Raw genomic sequence first — 23062 nt, 5'->3', positions numbered from 1 at the left:
CATAACTGGCCACCCTGATTTCACACTAGCAGAGACACACCGTCATCTTATTCAGTAAGACTGCAGACGTGTGGTCCTCAAAAGCTCTGGGGACAGTGTGCTCCTGCTGTGCTTCAGGAATAATAATAATAATAATAATAATAATAATAATAATAATAATAATAAAAGTTTATTTATATTCCACCCTCCCCAGCCGAAGCCGGGCGCAGAGCTGCTGACAACAATAAAAGTAACACAGCATTATAAAATCAATTCATTCTAAAATCAATTCAAAATCAAATTAATGGCAACCATTGGACTAGACTTCTATGTGGGTTACTAAAGGAGGGGGTCAGACTGTGCCTTGGCCAAAGGCCTGGTGGAACAGCTCTATCTTGCAGGCCTTGCGGAAAGATGTCAAGTCCCGCAGGGCCTTGGTCTCTTGTGACAGAGCGTTCCACCAGATCGGGGCCATGGCCCAAAAAGCCCTGGCTCTGGCTTAGGCCAGCCTAACCTCCCTGTGGCCCGGGACCTCCAAAATATTTTTGTTTGAAGACCGTAAGGTCCTCCGTGGGACATACCAGGAGAGGTGGTCCTGTAGGTACGAGGGTCCTAGGCCGTATAGGGCTTTAAATCCAGCCCCCAAAGCATTTAGTGAGAAAGTTGAGTGTTTCTCTCTTGAACTTCACCCCCCTTTTCTCTCTGCAATTAGAGTAGCTCTGGGAAATTTTCACATTCCCTCGCTGGAGGCATACTGCTTCCTTCTCCTTCGAAGCCATTATATCCCTGCTCTCTGGTTCAATTTGATTGTTTTCTTCCGACTCCTGCACCTCTCTCCGACGCCTGTTGAGCTTTCTCTTGGTCCTATTCAGATCTGCTCAGAGTGCTGCCAGGTTCTGGGGGGTTCTCCCACTTACAGATCTGCAGAATAGAGCCCCTTCCCCCTCACTCCTCTTCCTTCTATTTATATTCGCTGCCTTTTGATCCCACATTGCAGAAGCATTCTGATTTCCCCCCACCCCAGACTTTCTTTTATGCTATCCAAGGTCAGAATGAAAAGCTTTAATTTTCTCAAGTTCTTCTTTTTAAGTTCATCATATCTTGCATGCATATTATGTTTTAACCTTTAATCTGCATTTGTGTGTACTATATCACCATCATCACCATTACTTCCATTTCTATCCCTGTATTTTAGTATCTGTATTTTTATACTTAGAGGGACACGGGTGGCGCTGTGGGTTAAACCACAGAGCCTAGGTCGGCAGTTCGAATCCCTGCGAAAGGGTGAGCTCCTGTTGTTCGGTCCCTGCTCCTGCCCACCTAGCAGTTCGAAAGCATGTCAAAGTGCCAGTAGATAAATAGGTACCACTCCAGCAGGAAAGTAAACGGCGTTTCCATGCGCTGCTCTGGTTCGCCGGAAGCGGCTTAGTCATGCAGGCCACATGACCCGGAAGCTGTACACCGGCTCCTTCGGCCACAACCCCAGAGTCAGCCACGACTGGACCTAATGGTCAGGGGTCCCTTTACCTCTTCCTTTTTTAATACTTTGTTGGAAGCCTCCCAGAGTGGCTGGGGAAACCCAGCAAGATGGGTGGGGTATAAATAATAAATTATTATTATTATTATTATTATTATTATTATTATTATTCCACCTTTTCTCCAAAAAGCTCTAGCTGGCATTCATGGTTGTCTTCTCCTGCATTCTGTCCTCACAACAACCCTGTGAGGTAGGTCAGGTTGAGAGACTGTCACTGGCTCAGTGTAATTGAGCTAGCATCATGGCTGATCAGGGATTTGAACCCAGGCCTCCCAGGTCCTAGTCCAACACTCTAACCCTCCAAACTCTACAATCCTGCAGTTCTAGGATTCTGTGACCACTGCCTCCAACAGCGGAGGCAGAAAACAGCAATCATGGCTGGTAGCCATCTATAGACATATCCTCCATGAATTTGTCTATAATCCTGTTTTAAAGCCATCAGGTGTAGTGGCCATCTTACAGCAGGGAGTTCCGCCGTTTAGCTATGTACTGTGTCAAGAAGTGCTTTCTTTTGTCTGCCCCAAATCTTCCTGCACTCAGATTCATTGAATGTCCACATGCTCTGCTGTTACGTGGCGAGTTCCCGCCTCCCCCCTAGTGTAAATAAAGACACATGACACCATTGGATAAGGTTAATGGGCTAGAATTGGCCACAACTTTATTGGTTACAGGCATTGATCCTATGCAACTAACCAGCTTCAGCCTGATTGCTTGAAGACCGGGAAGGGTTAACACCAGCAGGGGGAGCCCTGCTGATGCACATCAACTAGGGACTCCCCCGGGGTCACCACTCGGGGGCCCGCTTTAGGCCCTGGTCTCCATAGGCTTCGGACGAGGCCACGCCCCCCAGAATCCTTTAACGGACTACCCTTCAATATTTGGGGGAGGTGATGGTGCTCCTCCACCCCAACACATCTAAATAACAATACCCCTACCAATGCCTAACTGCCAAGACCAAGGAAGTTGTGACGATTTGCTACGAGGTAGGCGAAAAACCAAATGGCTTGTGCCAATTTGCCAAGTGGAAAAAATTCCTACCAGGCCCCTTAACGGTGACCAACCAAAGTCCATAGCAAGGTCAGAGGGAAGCCTGAAAAGAAAAAGGAGTGGGTGGGTGGGAAACACGAACAGCTGCGCCGGTCAGAGAGGGAAATCCCGGGGCCATGCTTGCCTTCAATGGGGCAAGCCACACACCTCAAGCCGGGCGATTGGCCGGCTCTGGGGGATGACAGGGACTGAGGATTCCCCTGATTGCGCGGTGGAAGCCAGCACCCACGCTTGTGTTGGGGGCATGAATGCCCACAACACCACCTCCTCCAGATGTCGGAAGTGGCTTCATGAGAGAGGGAGAGAAACAGTCATGGTTAGGAATACGCTGTTAGTTCTGTCAGTTTTTCTTGGTCAGTTTTTCCCATGGGACTTCCATCCTGCGTCCCAACATTCCCCAAGCATTTCACCCTGTTTCTCTTCTTGGCTGCCTTTATCTTGTGGCGTACAGAGCCACCAGTTCCTATTGCCCCCTGAATTTCACAATGCTCTGAAACGGGCTGTCAGAAACACTTAGGGAAACAGGGTGAGAAGCCCACAGTGATTTTTATTTTTTTTTAATCTCACCCCCCCAAAAAATGTGACACTTCCATTGAGTTACTAGATTGTCCAAGCATGCTGAAAGATGAGAAAATAAAAGTTAGCTTTAAGGGCTCTCTCTTCTCTCGCTTTCCCCACCCACCCCAATTTTCTTTTCCGCCTCATCTGTCATGTCCTAAAAGGCTTTTGGGGAATTCTAGAATGTGCAAAAATGTTTCTGAGGTGATATATGCAACACAACAGATGCAGAGTATTTTTTTTAAAAAGGTGTTAGGAAATGGCGGACCCATGAGATTCCTTTCCCCCGCTTCTCCCAAAAGAGATGGACCGCTTAGATCTTTTAAATACAGCTTAGTCCAGATTAGTTACTCCTATGAAAACCCCTAAAAAACCTGGGTAGATGAAGAAAATAATTTCCACTTCGGTGGTTAGATTATAGTCCTTTCTTCTCTTGTGCAACGGTGGTAGCCCATTCGCTAAAGCTTAACCAGGGAATCTCTGGTCCTCAAATGTGTGGGAACGTTCAGGGTGGCAGGAGAGGATATATTGTTTATTAATATCCTTCCTAATATGCACTAGCAAGTTCCTTTACTTAGCAGAGTTTACATTCCCCTTTTACATGCACAGCAGATAGCTGTTTGCAGGCTTGTGTAAGCCTCTCTCTATTATACAAATCAGTCCACTACAGATTAAATTGTATAGTTCCTGATAAATTCCCTTTAACCCTCCTAAAAGAATAAAGACACGGCAATCTCGTTTAAAGTCAATAAAAGAAGTTTACTCACATCAGTTCACGGTTGGATCCCTGAAGGCAGTTACAAATATGTACATGTGGATCTACCCCATTTGGGGGAATAATCCAGTCCCTAGCTAAAAAGCTGGTCCAATGAAGAAGGAAGTCAGAGAGAGAGAGAGAGTGCTGCGTGACTTGTCCTTTTTGTTACCTGGACAGGTAAGGTCACACCCACCTCTAGTCACATGCAAAAGGAAGGATGCTCCAGCCAGGAGGAAACAGGAAGTTTCGACAGGCTAGACCAACATCCCCTTGCATGTCCACTCTAGGAAAACAAGGAATGTTGTATTTGACTGCTCCCAGTGGATTACATCCCACAAGATGTTGCCAAGCTACAGCTGCCATCATCTCTGGCCACCGACCATGATTGCTAGGGCTGATAGATGTTGTGTCAGGTGATGGCTGGGTGAGGTGTAGGGGTAGCTGCCCAACCAAGAGCCCCTCAGGGAAAGCACAGAGGGAGAAAATTTAGATCCTGGAACCTGGTGGTGGGAAACTATCCAAACCCCAGAGGAGGGGAAGAGCTGGGAAGTCCTGGAGCTTAAAGGATCAGTGGCGTAGCGTGGGGGGTGTAGGGGGGGCCGGCCGCACCGGGCGCAACATCTGGGGGGGGCGCTCACACTCGCAACCTAGTGGAAGAGACTCGAGTGCTAAAATCCACGGGTTAGGGGGCGCAAATTACTTGCCTTGCCCCAGGTGCTGACAACCCACGCTACGCCACTTGAAGGATGATGAAGAAGGGGAAACAGGCAGGTGCCCCAGAACAAGGCAGGGACAGGAATCTTCTTTTTTTAAAAAAAAAAATGCTTTATTGAATCCAAAAAGAAAACAAACAGCCAACATAAGAATAATGCACATTACCAAATGATAAAATACTTTCTTCATAAATAGGTTCTATAACGACTTCCAATCACCCCATCATGGGTCCTAAGTAGTTTTAGCATAGCGCACTTATCCTTATCCATCAAAGCAAATCCCAGTTCTCTTAAATCCCTAAGGTTTCCTACAGAAGTCACTCCAGACCTGCCAACAAGTTCAGGTTTTTACAGTGCTCCCTGAGATATTTTCTGTACATGTCCCATTCTCTCGTAAATGTTTGATCTCTGTGGTCCCTTAATTTTTCTGTCATCCTTGCTAATTTGCATATTCTGACAGTTTCTACTGCCACTTCAGTTTAGTCAGAGTTGAATCTCCCTTCCAATTTTTGGCTATTAGAGTTCTTGCTGCAACTGTAGCGTACAGAAATAATATCTTCCTCACGCTTTTTGGAATATCTGTGCCCATTATACCCAAAAGGAATGCTTCATTTTTTTGTTTTGGTTTTTTTGCAAAGGAGATCTTAAATATCTTTTTGAGCTTATTATATACCGTTTCCCCAAATTCCTTTACTTTCCTACAATTCCACCACATATATCACATTGTGTCTTCCGCCTCTCCACATCTCCAGCAATTGCTTGAGATATTTCTATACATTTCTGCTAACTTTTATGGTGTTAAATACCAACGATAAAGCATCTTCATAAAGTTTTCTTTCAACGAATAGCAGGCAGTAAACCTCAAGTCCTTCTTCCATAATCTTCCCCATGCCTCCATTGGAATGTTACATCCAAAGTCTTGGGCTGGGACAGGAATCAGACTTGGCAATTCTACCACAAACCCACCTTGATAGCCTCCCCAACTCCCAGAACGAGGGGTCTATTGCATGTTGCTATCAGGGACTGTGCAGAGCAAGAATGGTGGAGACCACTTCCCTAGCCTGACCCCTCCAGGGAGAAGGAAGAGGAAGACAGTATAGATTTACAACGGGGGTTTGAGCGAGGTCACAGCTCAGAGGCAAGGGACGTGCATGGTGCTGTGGTCTAAACCACTGAGCCTCTTGGGCTTGCCGATCAGAAGGTTGGCGGTTCAAATCCCCGCAATGGGGTGAGCTACCGTTGCTTGGTCCCAGCTCCTGCCAACCTAGCAGTTCGAAAGCACGCCAGAAGTGCAAGTAGATTAATAGGTACCACTCTGGCAGGAAGATAAACGGCATTTCCATGAGTTGCTCTCGTTTCGGTGTTCCGTTGCGCCAGAAGCGGCTTAGTCATGCTGGCCACATGACCTGGAAAAACTGTCTACGGACAAACACCGGCTCCCTCGGCCTGTAAAGCGAGATGAGCACCGCAACCCCAGAGTCGTCTGCGACTGGACTTAACTGTCAGGGGTCCTTTACCTTTACCATTTTTACAGCTCAGAGGCAGATAAGGGGAAAAGCTGGGAAATATTAGGAGAGCCAGAACAGCACCCGGCTGACACGTTGTCATTAGAAAGCATTGCAGCATCTCCCAGAAGCTGGTGAGCTTTGAAAGTAGGAGAGCAAATTGCTCAAAGACAGAGGGCACGTAGCAGCACCTGTAGAAGAGACGAATGAGGAAGTGGGAGAGACGGGGGTGGAGTTTCACTCGGGACAATGCTATTATCCAAGAAGCTGGGTTCTATAGCCTCTTTCTGTAAAGATTGAAATAAAAAAGGACAGTAAGAAACTTTTCCTTGTCTTATACTTTCCTGGGCAACCAGCTGGGAGCTGCTGACAGTATCCTGACAGTTGCCAAGTAGAGAGCCAGGCAGACATAGGTCCCTCGGGGCTCGCCATAGACAGAGGGAGGGACCTGACACAGGGGTAGGAATGAAGGGGGAGCTACAAGCCAGTCCAGGCAACTGCTTCATCTAGGCAGGAGCAATCCGTGTGTTCTCTGTTCAGCTACCTTAATAATGAAACAAGATGTAAATTAGCCAGCATTTTACTTTCTTTCTCTGATCTGCAAATGACCTGTTCTCCTTGTCTGCTCCCTGACAGGCTGGGAGTCCACCAACATCTGCAGGACCACATTATGTTTATATTCCAGATTTCCTCTATCATAGAACCCAAAGCACATGGTTTACGGATAGTCACTCACAGGGCTGTCTTAAGCAAATGTGGCGCCGGGGTGCAAAGATCAGCCTGGTCCCACCCCCCAGGTTGCCCAGTCCCAGGCGCGCAGCAGAGTGGAGCCAGCCAGCTGCCTCAGTGTCTCGCTGGCTTGGTCACCCCTGAACTCACAGTGCAGAGCCGCCTGTTGCAGAAGAGCCCACCATGGCACTCCAACCAACAGATGGGCTCTTCCCTGGACTCAACTCTCAGGCCCTGGACTCTTGGCCTGGCACCCCTTAGAGCCCAGCGCCCAGGTGCCATATGGGTAAGACAGCCCTGGTCACCCATCCAAGCGCTGACCAAACCCAGATCTGGTTAGTTCCAGCAAACTGGTGGCCTCACGTGATTTTGCAGCATACAGTTTTCTTCAACCTGGGGTTCCCAGATGTGGGTGGGCTGCAAGGCCCACCATACACAGCCACCTTAGACCAATGACCAAGGATGATGGGCATTGTAGTCTACCCACATCTGGGGACCCCAGGCTGAAGAACACTGGCTGAAGAACATTCTTATCTTAGAAGAGAAACGGGGAAATGGTGGTCCTTCTAATGTTTTCGGACCTCTCCCAACAGCACCTGTAAGACCTGCCCTGAAACTTTTGGATGTGCAAAAATCCAGTATTGAAAGCTGGATCGCATATAACCGCCCCGACACCATCATGAGCACAAATCATCATGAATGTACAATAATAATAAAAAGTACAGTGGTGCCCCGCAAGACGAATGCCTCGCAAGACGAAAAACCCGCAAGACGAAAAACCCGCAAGACGAAAGGGTTTTTCGGTTTTTGCGTCGCTTCGCTAGACGATTTTCCCTATGGGCTTGCTTCGCAAGACGAAAGCCCATAGGGAAATCTCCAGGGACCTCTTTTAAATGCTGGCGGTGGGGAGCAAAGCCTCCCCCCCCCTCCGGACTTCAGAAGAGGTCCAGGAAGGCCGGCGGGGGCGAAAGGTTTTGCTCCCCACCGCCAGCATTTTAAAAGCGGTCCGGGATAGCAGGGAAGCACTTCCCGCTATCCCGGACGGCTTTTGAAGGCAGGCGGGGGGACCAAAGACTTTTGCCCCCCACCAGCCTTCAGAAGAGGTCCGCTCTTCCCACTGCCTGCCTTCCCGGGAGAGCGGAAAACATAGCGCTGCCTTCCTGCTTTCTGCGGAAGGCAGGCAGGGGGGACAAAGACTTTTGCCCCCCGCCCGCCTTCGGAAGAGGTCGGGGGACAGACTGTCCCCGGACCTGGTCTGAAGGCGGTTTCCATAGGAACGCATTAATTGATTTTTAATGCATTCCTATGGGAAACCGTGCTTCGCAAGACGAAAAACTCGCAAGACGAAAAGACTTGCGGAACGAATTAATTTCGTCTTGCGAGGCACCACTGTATTTGTACAGTTGGCTGGTTTCTACACTCAAACCCCACTCTATCCTTCATGCTGGAGAGCAAGAGGTATCCACAAAGGACATATTCCAGCCAGGCAAAAGTCAGAGAGAAACCACAGCAGATTTTGGTTAGTCCTCCTGAACCTGAAACCTGGTCTGAATTCCATTTTCTTCTGGAATCCCTTGACTTTCCTAGTGATGTCAGGTTTGGCTTCCTTCTAAGTAAACGGCTAAAAGGTGAATTTCCAAGTCCGCCATCTTCTCATGTCCCCTGCCGTGCCGAAATCAGATGCCCCACAAATAAGCATCTCTCCACCAAAGTTATGCATAAGCCTCCAAAACTGTAATATAGTCCACGTTATCACGATACCTTCGAGTATTAATCAGTAATGGCAAAAGTATAACCTCTCCCTGAGGTTCAGGCAAGGCAAAACAGTCTTTAAGAGAACTATTTTAATTTGAAAAACCAAATAAATATTTTTTAAAGAAAAGAAAGTGGCCACCTTAAGACCAGCCTCTGTGCAATCCCTTATTTGCAAAGGGAGGCACCGTTCTCTCTCACTAAGACAGCAACACTCTGCAGCAAAACAAAAACTGCTTCTGATTTGCGTGTTTGTAGACCTTGACACGAGCTGAAGGATTGGAACTTTATAAGCGTGAATTATGCTGCTTCCGCACAGCCTGCTTTCTTCCTCATCCACCCACAGCCCCCACACTCTCCCCTCCCTGCAACAATCTGTGATGTGCTCCTTTGTATTTGCAAAACCCGCTGGGAAACTTCCAGTGGCTGGCATGAAAAATCTAAATTTCCATGGATTGTGGGTTGGGGCGTGGGGTGGGGGAGAAGTGAATACTGCTCATCGCTCAGATGGAAACATCTCCCCAGTTTCTAATGAGATAAAAGCACTCACTAGGGTGCTGGGAGCAACAGTTTTCTTCTCAGAGGGACCCCTGGCCAGATACTCTCTGGCTTTTCCCAGAAAGGGAGGTTATCTTCAAGAGATGGACATACCGTAAGCACTGTGAAAATCCCATCAGCAAGATGAGTTTGAAGATCAGACCGTCTGGCTTGAGACGCAAGTGATTCTGAGAGCAAATGTTTGAAGTCTCAGAAGTTATTCCACTATTAATCTCTCTCTCTCCATCAAAGACGGTTCTCAAAATACTGGGGCGTGCGCCTCAATCTCCAAGTGACAGGAAACTCCAGGGGTGCTTGCATTTTTCGGTTTGGTTTGGTTTGGTTCGGTTTCCTCAGAATGAAGGTCACAGGAGACAGTGGTGCCTTTGGGATATATGGTTTTCTTTACACATATCGTAGAATTGTAGCTTTGGAAGGAACCTGAGTGTCTTCTAGTCCAACCCCCAGAAATGGAGGAATCTCAACTAGATCATTCATGCCAGATCACCATCCAACATCTGCTTAGAAACCTCCAAGGAAGGAGAAACCATAACCTCCTGAGGGAGACCATAGAATCATAGAGTTGGAAGAGACCACAAGGGCCATCGAGTCCAACCCCCTGCCAAGCAGGAAACACCATCAGAGCACTCCTGACATATGGTTGTCAAGCCTCTGCTTAAAGACCTCCAAAGAAGGAGACTCCACCACACTCCTTGGCAGCAAATTCCACTGTCAAACAGCTCTTACTGTCATGAAGTTCTTCCTAATGTTTAGGTGGAATCTTCTTTCTTGTAGTTTGGAACCATTGCTCCGTGTCCGCTTCTCTGGAGCAGCAGAAAACAACCTTTCTCCCTCCTCTATGTGACATCCTTTTATATATTTGAACATGGTTATCATATCACCCCTTAACCTCCTCTTCTCCAGGCTAAACATGCCCACCTCCCTTAGCCGTTCCTCATAAGGCATCGTTTCCAGGCCTTTGACCATTTTGGTTGCCCTCCTCTGGACACGTTCCAGTTTGTCAGTGTCCTTCTTGAACTGTGGTGCCCAGAACTGGACACAGTACTCCAGGTGAGGTCTGTCCAGAGCAGAATACAGTGGCACTATTACTTCCCTTGATCTAGATGCTATACTCCTATTGATGCAGCCCAGAATTGCATTGGCTTTTTTAGCTGCCGCGTCACACTGTTGGCTCATGTCAAGTTTGTGGTCAACCAAGACTCCTAGATCCTTTTCACATGTACTGCTCTCAAACCATTCCCCTGCCAAGCAGCTCTTCCTGTCAGAAACTTCTTCCTGATGTTTAATTGGTATCTCATTTTTTGTAACTTGAAGCCAGTCGTTTGAGTCCTACCCTCCAGAGCAGGAGAAGACAAGCTTGCTCCATCTTCCATGTGATGGCCCTTAAGATCTTGGAAGTTGGCCATCATATCTCCTCTTTTTCAGGCTAAACATACTCAGCTCCTTCAACTTTTTCTCTCTCTTTTTTTTTACATGTAAATTTTTATTATTTTTCCTTACAAACTTTTTCAAACAATACATTAATCCACATATATACCTTTTTTTCTTTTCTTTTTTGCTCCACCAAGCTTGTGACTTCCCTCCTTCCCTTCAACCGGTATCCCATGTCAAATCCAATCGTGCATTCTAACTCTTTACAGTATCTCTACATTGTAGGATTTACTTCAACCCTGCTAGTGTCTTCAGATGTTTACAGTTTTCATTTAAATATACAGTAAATTTACGCCAGTCTCTCTGGAATTTCTGATCATCCTGGTCTCGGATCCTGCAATTCAGTCTGGCCAACTCAGCAAAACCCATCATCTTCTCCTGCCACTCCGCAATAGTAGGAATTTCTTGTAATTTCCATTATCGGGCCAACTAAGTCCTCACTGCGACTGTGGCGTACATAAAGTCTTTGGTCTATCTTCATAATCTCATTTCCCATCAAGCCAAGCAAAAATGCCTCTGGCTTTTTGGGAAAGGTATATAGTGGTACTTTGGGTGAAGAACTTAATTCGTTCCAGAAGTCTGTACTTAACCTGAAACTGTTCTTCACCTGAAGCACCACTTTAGCTAATGAGGCCTCCCGCTGCCGCTGTATGATTTCTGTTCTCATCCTGAAGCAAGTTCTTAACCCGAGGTACTATTTCTGGGTTAGCGGAGTCTGTAACCTGAAGCGTCTGTAACCTGAAGCATCTGTAACCCCAAGATACCGCTGTATCAACTGTTTCTCATAAGGCTTGGCTTCCAAACGTGCTGGGGACTTCTATTTTGTGGTGACCATGGAGAGAGTACTGCATGGAACTGGCTGTTTTGAAACAGGGCCAGCACCAGATTAGCACCTCTGCAATTTCCATTCATTTCAGAGGACCTTCACGCCAGAAGCTCCCATTGCCCAGATGCTTGTTATCTTTTCTCCCGCTGCAACAAATGTGTTTCCCCAACTATGGCCCCTGGGTTGCCCTTTCTCTTTATCCCAAAGTTCCTGCGTCGCCTGGTAAGTCACGTTGGAGCTGTTCTAATAACAGCTTCTTAATGGCAAGGAAATGGATCTGACTCTTATCTGCAGAGATCGATTTTCCAATGCTTAATTATGTGGAATTCATCATGCGGAATCACTAATTCCATAATAACGCCTTGCCGGTGCTTCAGCCGACATAACTCCACAGGATAGCTGCCAACTTTGATTTTAAAAAGAAAAGAAAAGAATTACTGGACCCCTGGGGTGGGGAGGGAGAGAGTTGGGGCAGCACTTTGGTTTGATTGCCAGTTTGTTGTGGATCCGAATCCTTGGCACTTCCTAAAATGATGCACAAATTGTATTGCAGGCGCACTTCTGCAAATCATATTCTCCCTAGTTTTGCAATGCACGTCTCTGACCCAATTGCGTGTGCGATGATGGAGAGGGGCAGGCGTAGCCAAGAGGGTCCAGATGTGGGACTCCACCTTCCATCAGCCCCAACCAGCATGGCCAATGGTCAGGGATGATGGGACTCCAAGTCCATCAACACCTGGAGTACACAATGTTGGCAGCCCCTGGGTTGGGGGAATATGTCTGCCCTTCACACTGTGTGTTCACCGCATCCTAGGCCAAAACACCATCACAAAAACTGCAGTGCTACTTAAAATGCAAAGAAGCTAATAGAAAAATGAGGGTGGAATAATGCGAGGTTCAATATAGCAGTTTTTCACGCATTCATTCTTAGCACCTTTTAATGGGTTAGCTTCAAAAATTGACAATGTTGTGCCCAGATATCATTTTGGCGCAGTTTCTTTATAGTTTCCCAGCACGACTAACATAATTCTTCTCATGTAATAGGATTCACTCGCACAGTTTTTATAGGACTGGGGAATGGCAAAATGTGCTCACCCCCGGATAAAATATAGCCGGGGTGTTGTTGTGAAACATTCTCTTTAAAATAAAATAAAATATTTGCCCTATTGCGGTCTCTTCTTCTGCAAGCAGTAAATATTTCTTCCCAGTTTTTGTTGCAGCGTGAAGAATTACTGCGAGGAATCTGCATATTGACACTTTATTTGTTTTTATTTTTCCTTGACAAACCCTCCCAGGTTGTCATTTTTCATTCCTTAATAGGAATTTGCTTGCGCTGCAGATGCCAGCTTGTCAGCTAAGAAAAAGACAAGCGCTCGTCAAGGAAGGGAGTTAGATAAGACTGTGACAACCAAGAACATAAGCAATACCTGACTGTTTCAGAGATCAAGGGTCGCTCTGAGCCCCCAGGTGTATTTTCAGTGATGGCCAAGCAGATTCTATGAGCACAAACTGCTCTTCATCAGTAGTCAAAAAAGATGTTATTCCATTTGCCTAAGATCTGGCTGGTGGTCCCTGATTCTGGGACCTCGGAGATTTCACCAGCGGGTGTGATGGCCTTGGACTCAGGCTCAGACTCAAAACCAGAGGAGACTCAGTCTGCACTGGATCCTTTGCCTCAGGCATCATCTGAACCAAGTTTGGGGCCTCATCCTGAAGAGTCCCAGTCTGCACAGGTTCCCCTGCAACAAACACCAGCTGGGCCGAGTCAGGGGCCTGGGCCTGCCCTGGCTCCAGATGCAGGGATTACCTTGTTGCCATCAGCCGGGCCATCACTTACAGCTGCTCCACTACCAGCTTGGTCAGGAGAGGCTGAGGCAGCCCCTGGGTCTAGTAACCCACCGACATCTCCCGAGCTGCAGAGACTGAGGTCTGAGAGAAGGAGAGACCTGAGTACTCGCAGGAGGAGTGCTCGACGTCGGGCAAAACAGGGAGGTGAGTCACCGGGGGATCAGGACTGGCCGTTACCCCGACAAAGATAAAGGCTGTCGGACCCCACCCCAGGTTGCGGGACCAACATTGCTGTTTGCTAGATCCTGTACCTGTCCTTGCCTGGTTTCCTGCCTCGTGTCCTGCCTCGGCCCTGTCGGTCTGACTCCTAGTGGAACCTTCGAATTCTGGACCGGTCCTGGACCGTGTTTCATGGGTTACCCCCGGGCCCAGAACAGCAAGTAGTGCAGAAAGATGCCTTGGATTTTTGGTCCATCTGGTTCATTAAGAACATAAGAAGATGTTGCTTGATCAGGCCAGTGACCTGTCTAGTCCAGCTCCCTGCTCTCACAATGGCTGAACAGTTGCCAGTAGGACATGCATAAGCAGAATTCAAGTTCCTCTCCCCTCCTGCAGTTTCCAGCAAATGGCATTCAGAAGCATTGCAACTGTGGAGACAGAACATAACCATCCTGGCTAGCAGCTATGATGTCCACGCTGACTCTCAGGAGCTCTCTGTGGTTTCAGACAGAGGAGTCTTCCAGTCTTGTTTGGAAACTAGGATTGAACCTGGGACCTTCTGTGTCAGACTCCGATTGTCCTCCCTCCCGACTGGGTGCCAGAAATGGAAAAACACAACGTTCTTCTTGTTGTTGTTTAGTCGTTTAGTCGTGTCCGACTCTTCGTGACCCCATGGACCAGAGCACACCAAGCACTCCTGTCTTCCACTGCCTCCTGCAGTTTGGTCAAACTCATGCTGGTAGCTTTGAGAACACTGTCCAACCATCTCGTCCTCTGGCATCCCCTTCTCCTTGTGCCCTCCATCTTTCCCAACATCAGGGTCTTTTCCAGGGAGTCTTCAACGTTCTTCTTACCAGTGTATTTATTCACAATTCACAGAGATATACAGAAGGGCAACCACTCGGACAATGGCGTTGCTTCATCTGGGCTCCTCCCCACTCCCTTCTTAGCAACAGTGTTTCCCTTTACGGTGGCCGCCAGGGGTTAATTGTGTCTGAGTCTTTTGCTCTTTCACTTTCAATGCACGCCGGGTTCTGGTAGAAGGGAAGTCAGGAATGCTGTCCAGTGACTGCTCTGTCTCTATCTCTCCCCTCTCTTCTCCCAACTCCTCCAACTCTTCTGTTCACCTGTCTCTGAGCTGTGACCTTCCTCAAAGCACTGCCACAAATCAATATCTTTCCCTTATCTGGAAGGTTCAAGAAGAGGGGGCGGAGTCTCCACCATTCCTCCTCAGTCTGGTCTCCCTCATTCCAGTCCCAGACATTCTGTATGCAAATTATGAGATACAACCTCATCAAAATCAAAGGAAGAAAGGATATTGGATGGCATGGAGTTATGTCTTAAAGCCCTAAATGGCTTTGGCCCAGTATACCTGAAGAAGCATCTCCACCACCCCCCTCGTTATGCCTGGACACTGAGGTCCAGCTCCGAGGGCCTTCTGTCAGTTCCCTCACTGCAAGAAGTGAGGTTACAGGGAACCAGACAGAGGGCCTTCTCAGTAGTGGGGCTGCCCTGTGGAACGCCCTCCCTTCAGATGTCAAGGAGATAAGGAACTATGCAACCTTTAGAAGACAAATGAAGGCAGCTCTGTATCGGGAAGTGTTTGATGTTTGATGTCTTACTGTGTTTTAATTTGTTGGGAGCTGCCCAGAGTGGCTGGGGAAACCCAGTCAGATGGGTGGCATATAAATAAGTTGTTGTTGTTGTTGTTGTTGTTGTTGTTGTTGTTGTTACGATACGATAATCTTTATTGTCATTGTCCCATACAGAACAACAAAATGGAAAAAAAATCTACATCAGACATTCAAAAACCAACAAGCCTGCTATCCCAGCTATCCCAGCCTTGTTAGCCCCCTAAAAACTCTGATACCCCATAATTAAATACAGTGGTACCACTGGATACAAATGGGATCCATTCCAGAGCCCCGTTCGCATCCTGAGCAGAACGCAACCTGCGTCTGCTTGTGCGTGGGTTGTGATTTGCTGCTTCTGCGCATGCGTGTGACATCATTTTGAGCATCTGCGCATGCGCGAACAGCGAAACCTGGAAGTAACCCGTTCCGTTACTTCTGGGACACCGTTTAACCTGAGGTATGACTGTACTTGTTGTTGTTGTTGTCATCGTCATTGTCATCATCATCAAGAACATGGAGTAGATCCATTATAAGGAAAGGTTGCAGCACCTGGAACATGTTAGTGTAGAAAAATGTCATGATTGAAGTTCACGAAACAATGTATGGCACTGAGAAAGTGGAACACTCCCCCAGGAGGCAGTGATGGCCATCAACTTGGATGGCTTTAAAAGAAGATTGGACCAATTCATGGAGGGGAAGGCTACTGATGGGTACCAGCCATGATGCCTATGCTCTGCATCCACAGTTGGAGACAGTAATGTTTTTGAGTACCAGTTTCTGGAGACCACAGAAGGGAAGAGGGCTCCTGTGTTCGGCACCTGCTTACCGCTTTCCCTCAAGCATCTGGCCAGCAACTGTGAGAATAGGACGCTGGTCTAGATGGGCCATTGGCTACATCCAGCAGGTTCCTCCTATGTTCTTAGCACCATTTGCTTTGGTGGAACAGAAGAAAAGGGATGTTGGCTTCATGCCCTGCTTGTGAACTTCCCGGAAGCATCCTTTCAGCCAATATAAAGAAAGATGCTGGACCAGGTGGTCTGATATGATCCAGCACAGGGGTCAGCAGACTTTTCCAGCAGGGGGCCGGTCCACTGTCCCTCAGACCTTGTGGGGGGCCGGACTATATGGGGGGGGGATGAATGAGTTATTATGCCCCACAAATAACCCAGAGACTCATTTTAAATAAAAGGACACATTCTACTCATGTAAAAACATGCTGATTCCTGGACCATCCACGGGCCGGATTTAGAAGGCAATTGGGCCGGATCCGGCCCCCAGGCCTTAGTTTGCCTACCCATGATCTAGCAGGACTTAAGTTCAGAACATTCCTCACGGAACCCTGGCTGACATTTCAATTCCCAAGGCTGGGTAATGCTGAGCCAAAATTACAAAGATGAACACCGGCTTAGCTACCCAAGGCATTTCCCTTCTTCCAGTGCCCCACACCTTTCAGTGGGGTCTCCTTCATGTTAACATGACCCGGAGGTGATGCCACTGCCATCAGCCCCCCATCAGGGATCTAATCCCATCAAAACGCTCTCATTGTTCAAGCCGTTTGGCTAATTGAGCTCGTTGCAATATGTAGCCACGCACATGCATAGTGGGTGACATTGTGGGATTCCAGTGTGCGATGAAAGGTGCAAGGCTTAGTCATTGGGAAGACAGGGCACTATCACTTAGCAACCAGCAGGCGCCTTGTAAACTCTCAGGCAGGTCTCTGTCCCATGGCATAATCACGTAATGCGATCAAGCATATGGTTACCAGATTTTTTTCAATGAATTCGGGGACCCCCCCTTTTTTTTGTGAAACTGAGTAGCAACAGGGTGTCAGTAGTGGGGATGGTGAGGCAAAAGACCCTGGGCCCAAGCACATGTATGCATATTGTATAAAGGTGCAACGCCCTTCTTTCGCACCCTGTGAAACATAAATGCGCAAAGGGTTTTTTTTAAAACAACAACAACTGGGCAATGGTGCTTGCCCGTGGCTCCCGAGCCTCTCCTGATTTGTCAAAACAAAGGGGGCAGGAGATCGGGGGAGGCTCAGGAGTCATGGGCAGGTGGTGTGCCATTGCCCAGTTTTTAAAAAATTCTGCACATTTATGTTTCACAGGGTGTGAAAAAAGGGCTTTGCACTTTGCCCGGCAGAGAAAACACGCACCTTGCACCCCTCCTGGGCAACGGCGGCTCGCCCGCAACTCCCGAGCCTCCCCCATAGTCAAAACAAAGGAGGAAGGGGGCAGGAGATCTGTACTGTCGGACGTCCCCGGTTCCCCTTTGGCAGTGGCGGCAGCAGCGGCAATCAGCAGTCCGGAGCCAGCCAGAGCCAACTGCGCTACCAGGCTGGCTCTGGGCTGCTGAGGCTGTCGCTGCCACGTTTCCCGGGGACAGATGTGCAAATCTGGGGACATTCCGGGGATGGAATTTGTCCGGGGACAGATTTGCAAATCCGGGGACTGTCCCTGGGAACCGGGGACGTCTGGTAACCCTAACCAAGCAGCCCTTGTGTGCTCCTTCTCTGTTGATAACAAGAGGAAGTGAGGCCCGTGATCAGACTGTAGTAGTGCAGGGCATTGTCACACAGGGAACAGTGCTGTTAATATCTTTGAATTCCTTGTTTCAGAGATAGGGGGAGGCCTGTGCCATTTCGCCATCTGAGGTGAAGCAGGAATGTGCCACTCCCTGCACCCCCCCAACTTTTACCATTGCCAGAATGCCCCCTGCTCTCACTTAACTCCGGAAGAGCCAGGACACTCCTCAAAACGTTGCTGCTTGTCTTCTCCACCCTAGGACAGGGAGATGAGCAGCAATGCTGCGTTCAAGGTGCTTCTCAAGTCTTTTCCACCTGTCATCATGGAAGGAGGAAGGGGGGGTGCAGTGGGTGCAGGCCACTCCGGGTGTCACCACTGAGGGGGTGACAAAATGCCAGGTGGCACTCACCGCAAGGCCTGCAGCGCGCCCAAGCCACGCGTCTCTCCTGGCTTGGGCACGTGCAGGATCCATACTGCCCAAACAGTCCACTCACTCCCCCCCCCCCGCCCAGCTATAGGGCTGCTGAGTGGGAGGAGGCAGGCAGACTCTGGAGGCCCCATGGTGCACCCTGCTCCTATGGGCTGCTCCCCCCGCCCCTGGGCACCCAAGCGGCTTCCTCTGCCGCTGCCTGTCATGGGCTGGCTGGATGTAGAGGAATGGTAGAAGGAACTGTGTGATGTGAAACACAAGAGCAGTCAAGTACAACATTCCTAGAGTGAACATGTTTACACATGGGGAGGAATGTTTGTCCAGCCAGCAAGTAAACTTCCTGTTTCCTTCTGGGCTGGGACAGACTTCCTTTGCATGTGACTAGAGGTGGGCGTGGCCTCACCTGTGCAGGTAAGGACAAAAGCACAGGGCAGGGCAGCCATCTCTCTCTCTCTGACTACATTCATCAAAGAAGCAACATCTGCTTAGCCAAAGATGCTATCTTGGCCTCCAGCCTGAGCCTCCAGCCAAGAGGGGACAAAGGAACTGTCTCCTTATGAAATAGTTTCCAGGTGTATCTTACTTTTCTAAGCTAAGTCTGCCTTCTGGGATCCGATTCTGAACAGAATGTGAGGGAGTAAACTCTTTTTATACTTTTATAGAAGACTGTGTCATGTCTTATCTTTTATGAGGGAATAAGGGGAAAATACCAGAACAGTTATTATAGAGGCTTTAGTGAGCCTGAGCAAATGCATCCGCTATGAGTTTAAAAAGGGGAATGTTACTCTGCTAAATTGTGAACTTGTTAACACAAGTTGGAAAGCCTATAATCAAACAGTATATCCTCTCTTGCATCCCTGAACATTCCCACAGGAACCAGCTGGGAAACCTTCAAGGGAAGAAGGCTCAGAGCCAAGGAAGTGGTGGTGGGATGATGATGATGAGGGGTCAGAGGAAGAGACTGGAAAGAGGAGGTGTCAGAACCTGAAGAGTTTACAGGGTTTAGTGAACAGGGAGAGGCTGTGGCAGAGAGCAGTCTAGAATTAGAGGCAGAAGCTGAAGCAGGAGAGAAGGGAGACCAAGAGGCAGAGATGAGTCAGGCTGCTGAAGAAGCAAGGGGGTCTCTCCCTCTTGCTGTGACAAGCTCCCCTCCCCTTGGTTTCCCAGGACCAGGAGAAGCATGAAACACGAGGAGCAAAGACAGATACGCAGACAGAGTCTCTGATTGCTTTGGGGGGGGGGAAACCTGGAGAGGAGGAGAGATATATGGCTGTGGGGAGGCAGGAATCTTTAGTCCCAGCAACTGCTTCATTGGGGCAAGACCTGAGTTGCTGTGCTCATTAGACCTGACACTCTTGTGCGGATCCTGTTTTGCTAATAAGGAGTTAACTCCAGCTTTCTTGCTGTGATTTACTTCCGGCTCCCTCCTGTCCCCAGGAAGGGTGGGAAGATGAGAGGCCATGCACCCTCTCTCAAGCCACACCCCTTCTCCGCAGGCCACGCCCCTCCCTTGCCCTGCTTTGCACCCTCACAGAATGCTTTTGTGCAAATGAAATGGGCACACCTGCAGCTCTGACCATGCTTTCTGTTTGCCTGGATGGAGAGACCAGTATATAGAGACGAGCCTATTGTACAAAAGTTACATTTACATTGGTTGCTTTGCCTCAGGGCCCACTCGCATGCGGCCCCTGAAAAGTTGCCCAGAAAGCAGTGTGGCCCTTGGAGTTAGAAGACACCCCCCACACACACACACACTTCAGGTTTAGCACAACCTCCCTGTCTTCCACATCCTTCCTGAATTATAGGGAAAACACAGAGTGTGGAGGCCCTGAAATGTGGGTGTGTGGCCTACATTAATCACAGCTCTCCTGGATTTCAGCACGATCAGATGTTTGCCAGAGGGAAGCCGGCACATTCAGTGCTGGGGGAAGGCAATGAGCCCCTTAGAACATTGAAATACAGGAAGCTGCTTTCTACAGAGTCAGACCCTTGATTTCTCTAGCTCAGGATTCCCTAGTACAGTGGTACCTCTGGTTACAGACGCTTCAGGTTACAGACGCTTCTGGTTACAGACTCTGCTAACCCAGAAATAGTACCTCGGGTTAAGAACTTTGTTTCAGGATGAGAACAGAAATTGCATAGCAGTGGCGCGGCGGCAGCAGGAAGCCCCATTAGCTAAAGCGATGGGGCAGGTTAAGAACAGTTTCAGGTTAAGAACTGACCTCCGGAACGAATTAAGTTCTTAACCCGAGGTACCACAGTCTTTATTTACTGCATCCATATCCCATCTGTGCCCCCTAGGATCTCAAAGTGGCACACGTGGTTCCCCCTCTCCTCAATTAATCCCCACAACAACCCTGAGAGGTAGGTCCAGGGCAACTGAGCTTCTTCCCATGTGGAACTGCATCTTGTGCCCAGAACCCAGTTGTTCGTTTAGCATCAAGATTTGTTTATTTTTAAAGGCTGGGAATTATGCACACCAAAAAAACCTAAATAATGCAGAAATAATACAGGTGCACAAATTGCTCCGTTCAGGTTGTTCCATAAGGTATAATTAATTATGATTGCATTTATTTCCTGCCTTTTCCCCCAAGGAGCTCAGGCTAGCATGTGTGGTTCTGCCCCAACTCATTTAATCCCCACAACAGGCTGAGAGGCAGGCGCTGGCCCAAGGGCATTCAGCCAGCTTCGTGGCCGAGTGGGGATTTGAACCCTGGTCTCCCAGACCCTAGTCTGATGCCCTAACCACTACACCACACTGCCGCATCGGGATTGAACCCGATGGCTTCTGCATTCGAAGCAGATGCCCCACCCCCACTAAGCTACATCGCTTGCCCTCTGACTGTTGCCTTTCCCTTCTGCAGCTTCGGGAGAAGAGATCTCCTGAGCCTTGCAATACCCAGCAAACCCTAAAAACGGATTTCCCTCAGATCAGCTCGAATTCTGCCATAAGCTGCCGGGCTCTTTTTCCCTCCCCGTGCTTGCAATCTGCCTGGGGAGAAGAGCGTATGCATGTGCAGAGTACTTTAGCCTTTGCCACTGAGAGATGCTCATGCCCACCAAGGTTCCTGATCTGCAGCAGTTTGGCGGGAGGGGGGAGGAACCGGTGCTCCTGGACCCCCTCCCCTGGCAGGGAAGAGTCGGAGACACGAGGGGAGGTTGGTCCCGTCTTGCGCTACGCCTTGAAACCGCTTCTCCCCGATTTCGCAGGAAATGTTTGTCGCTTAAGGGATAATCAAGCCAATCCAATACGAGAGAGAGAGAGAGAGAGAGAGAGAGAGAGAGAGAGAGAGAGAGAGAGAGAGACTCCCCTCTCCTCTTACTCTCAATAGCCAGGACAGAGCAGGATTAGACAGCAGCCAAATGTCAGCAGGAGGGAGGCGCAGGAGAGAGCAGAAAGACCCTCACTGAGAAACCGGCTGTGATTTTATTGGCTCCTGAGCTGCTGTTTAAAGCAGGAGCGCTTGGGAAGATATCTCTGTGTTGGGTCCACCCACCCTCCAAAAGACAGAAGCAGGGAGGGAGGGAAAGAGAATGTAGCCAGTAGGCTTTGATTCACTGGCAAAGAGGGAAGAGGGAAAAGAAAACCACGGGAGAAAGGAACCTGGAACACCAGCCCAGCTTGTTCCTCCTCCTCCTCCTCTGCCAGAACGGGACCACCATGAACGAGACGATCGTCCTCCAGTACTTCATCGAGGAGCTGGATGCGAACTGTAGTCTCCTCGATTTGTTGCAGGATGGATTTGATGGTAGGGGAGGGCGAAGAGGGCTGGGAGAGTCTCTCGAGGGGTTCTCGGTGTGAGGGTCCCGGCGCGCTGCGCCGGAGCGCACGGAGCGCGGATGGTTTCAGTCACTCCCTTTTCTCTCTTTTAACTTGAAGGTCCCTACTGCAACGCCACCACCGATCAGATCGGGACCTGCTGGCCCAAGACCAGCGCCGGGGAGCTGGTGGAGAGACCTTGCCCCGAGTTTCTCAACGGAGTCAAGTACAACACCACGAGTAAGCGCAAAGCGAACTCTCTTTCTCTGTGTGTGTGCCTTCGCTTTTCTTGGAGGATGAATTCTGGGCTTTTGGGGTGAAGGTGGGAACTGGTCCTGGTGGAAGCTCAGTGGCAGAATGTAAGATAGATAGATAGATAGATAGATAGATAGATAGATAGATAGATAGATAGATAGATAGATAGATAGATATAGATAGATATTATAATCAATATTACTGGCTCGTTTATCTCTTGCCTGTTACGCGTGTCTAAAGGTAGGCAAACCACAATAACAGGTAAAATAGTTTTAAGAACAGTATTGAAGACAAGTTTTAAAACAAGGCAAAATGAACGTCTCAGGGGTGTATTCCCTCCCCCAGTGGCGTAACGTGGGGGGTGCAGGGGGGCCGGCCGCACCGGGCGCAACATCTGGGGGTTAGGGGGCGCAAATCCACGGGTTAGGGGGTGCAAATTACTTGCCTTGCTCCGGGTGCTGACAACCCACGCTATGCCACTGCCCTCCCCCCCCCCCACTGTTTCCTCCTTAAGTGTTTTCCTGGAAAATGAGGAGTTTCGTTCCAGAAGCAGACAGATGCAAAATTGTGTTCCCATGTTAAGTTTGGTTTGCTAAGAGTTCATTGACTTATTTCAGTTTTTCCCCATGGGGAGAAGCGGAAGTTGGGTGCTTTCAAACGGCGCAGTAAAATAATTAAGAAGTAAGACGAGCCACTGGGTGTGTTGTCGTGTGGAATCCTTTCTTTCTCGGGGAGTGTGCATTATATCAATTTTAGGAAGTATCTAAGGTCGGCTGTAGTCACCTGGGAATATTCGAGTGTGTTTTGCACACTCCCTTTCCCCAGGTGTATCTTGATCTAGTGGTCAAGTTGGGCAAATGTCTTGGCGTCTGCAAGTAGATGCGAATTCCGGGTTGCTACTGGGAATAAAATGCCTTCCCTGATCCGAAGCAGATCAAGCGTGCAGATGGGGGGAACGATGTGGTTCAGTATGCATGTGGCTCTGCTTGCTCTGGCCAAGAGTAGAGCCCTCTCTGCTCCTGAGTTTTGACCGTTCGGTGCTCCAGATCTGCCTGG

The 23062-nt window shown here is 48.8% G+C and overlaps 1 protein-coding gene across 4 annotated transcripts in view; it reads left to right on the top strand.

The window, feature by feature from the left end:
• Positions 1-23062, top strand: part of CRHR2 (corticotropin releasing hormone receptor 2) — a 202015-nt gene that overhangs the window by 38728 nt on the left and 140225 nt on the right. For 2 of the 4 annotated variants that reach the window (XM_081882589.1, XM_081882592.1), the window contains one exon: positions 21872-21991. In XM_081882589.1, the coding sequence (XP_081738715.1) occupies positions 21872-21991 (120 nt within the window). Of the gene's footprint in view, positions 1-21241; positions 21741-21871; positions 21992-23062 lie in introns of those variants that run through there. The other 2 variants (XM_081882591.1, XM_081882590.1) reach the window with 2 other exon arrangements.

The sequence above is a fragment of the Podarcis melisellensis genome (assembly GCF_964234715.1).
Source record: "Podarcis melisellensis genome assembly, chromosome: 12".
Taxonomy (NCBI): domain Eukaryota; kingdom Metazoa; phylum Chordata; class Lepidosauria; order Squamata; family Lacertidae; genus Podarcis; species Podarcis melisellensis.
This window is presented reverse-complemented; position numbering and strand designations above follow the sequence as displayed.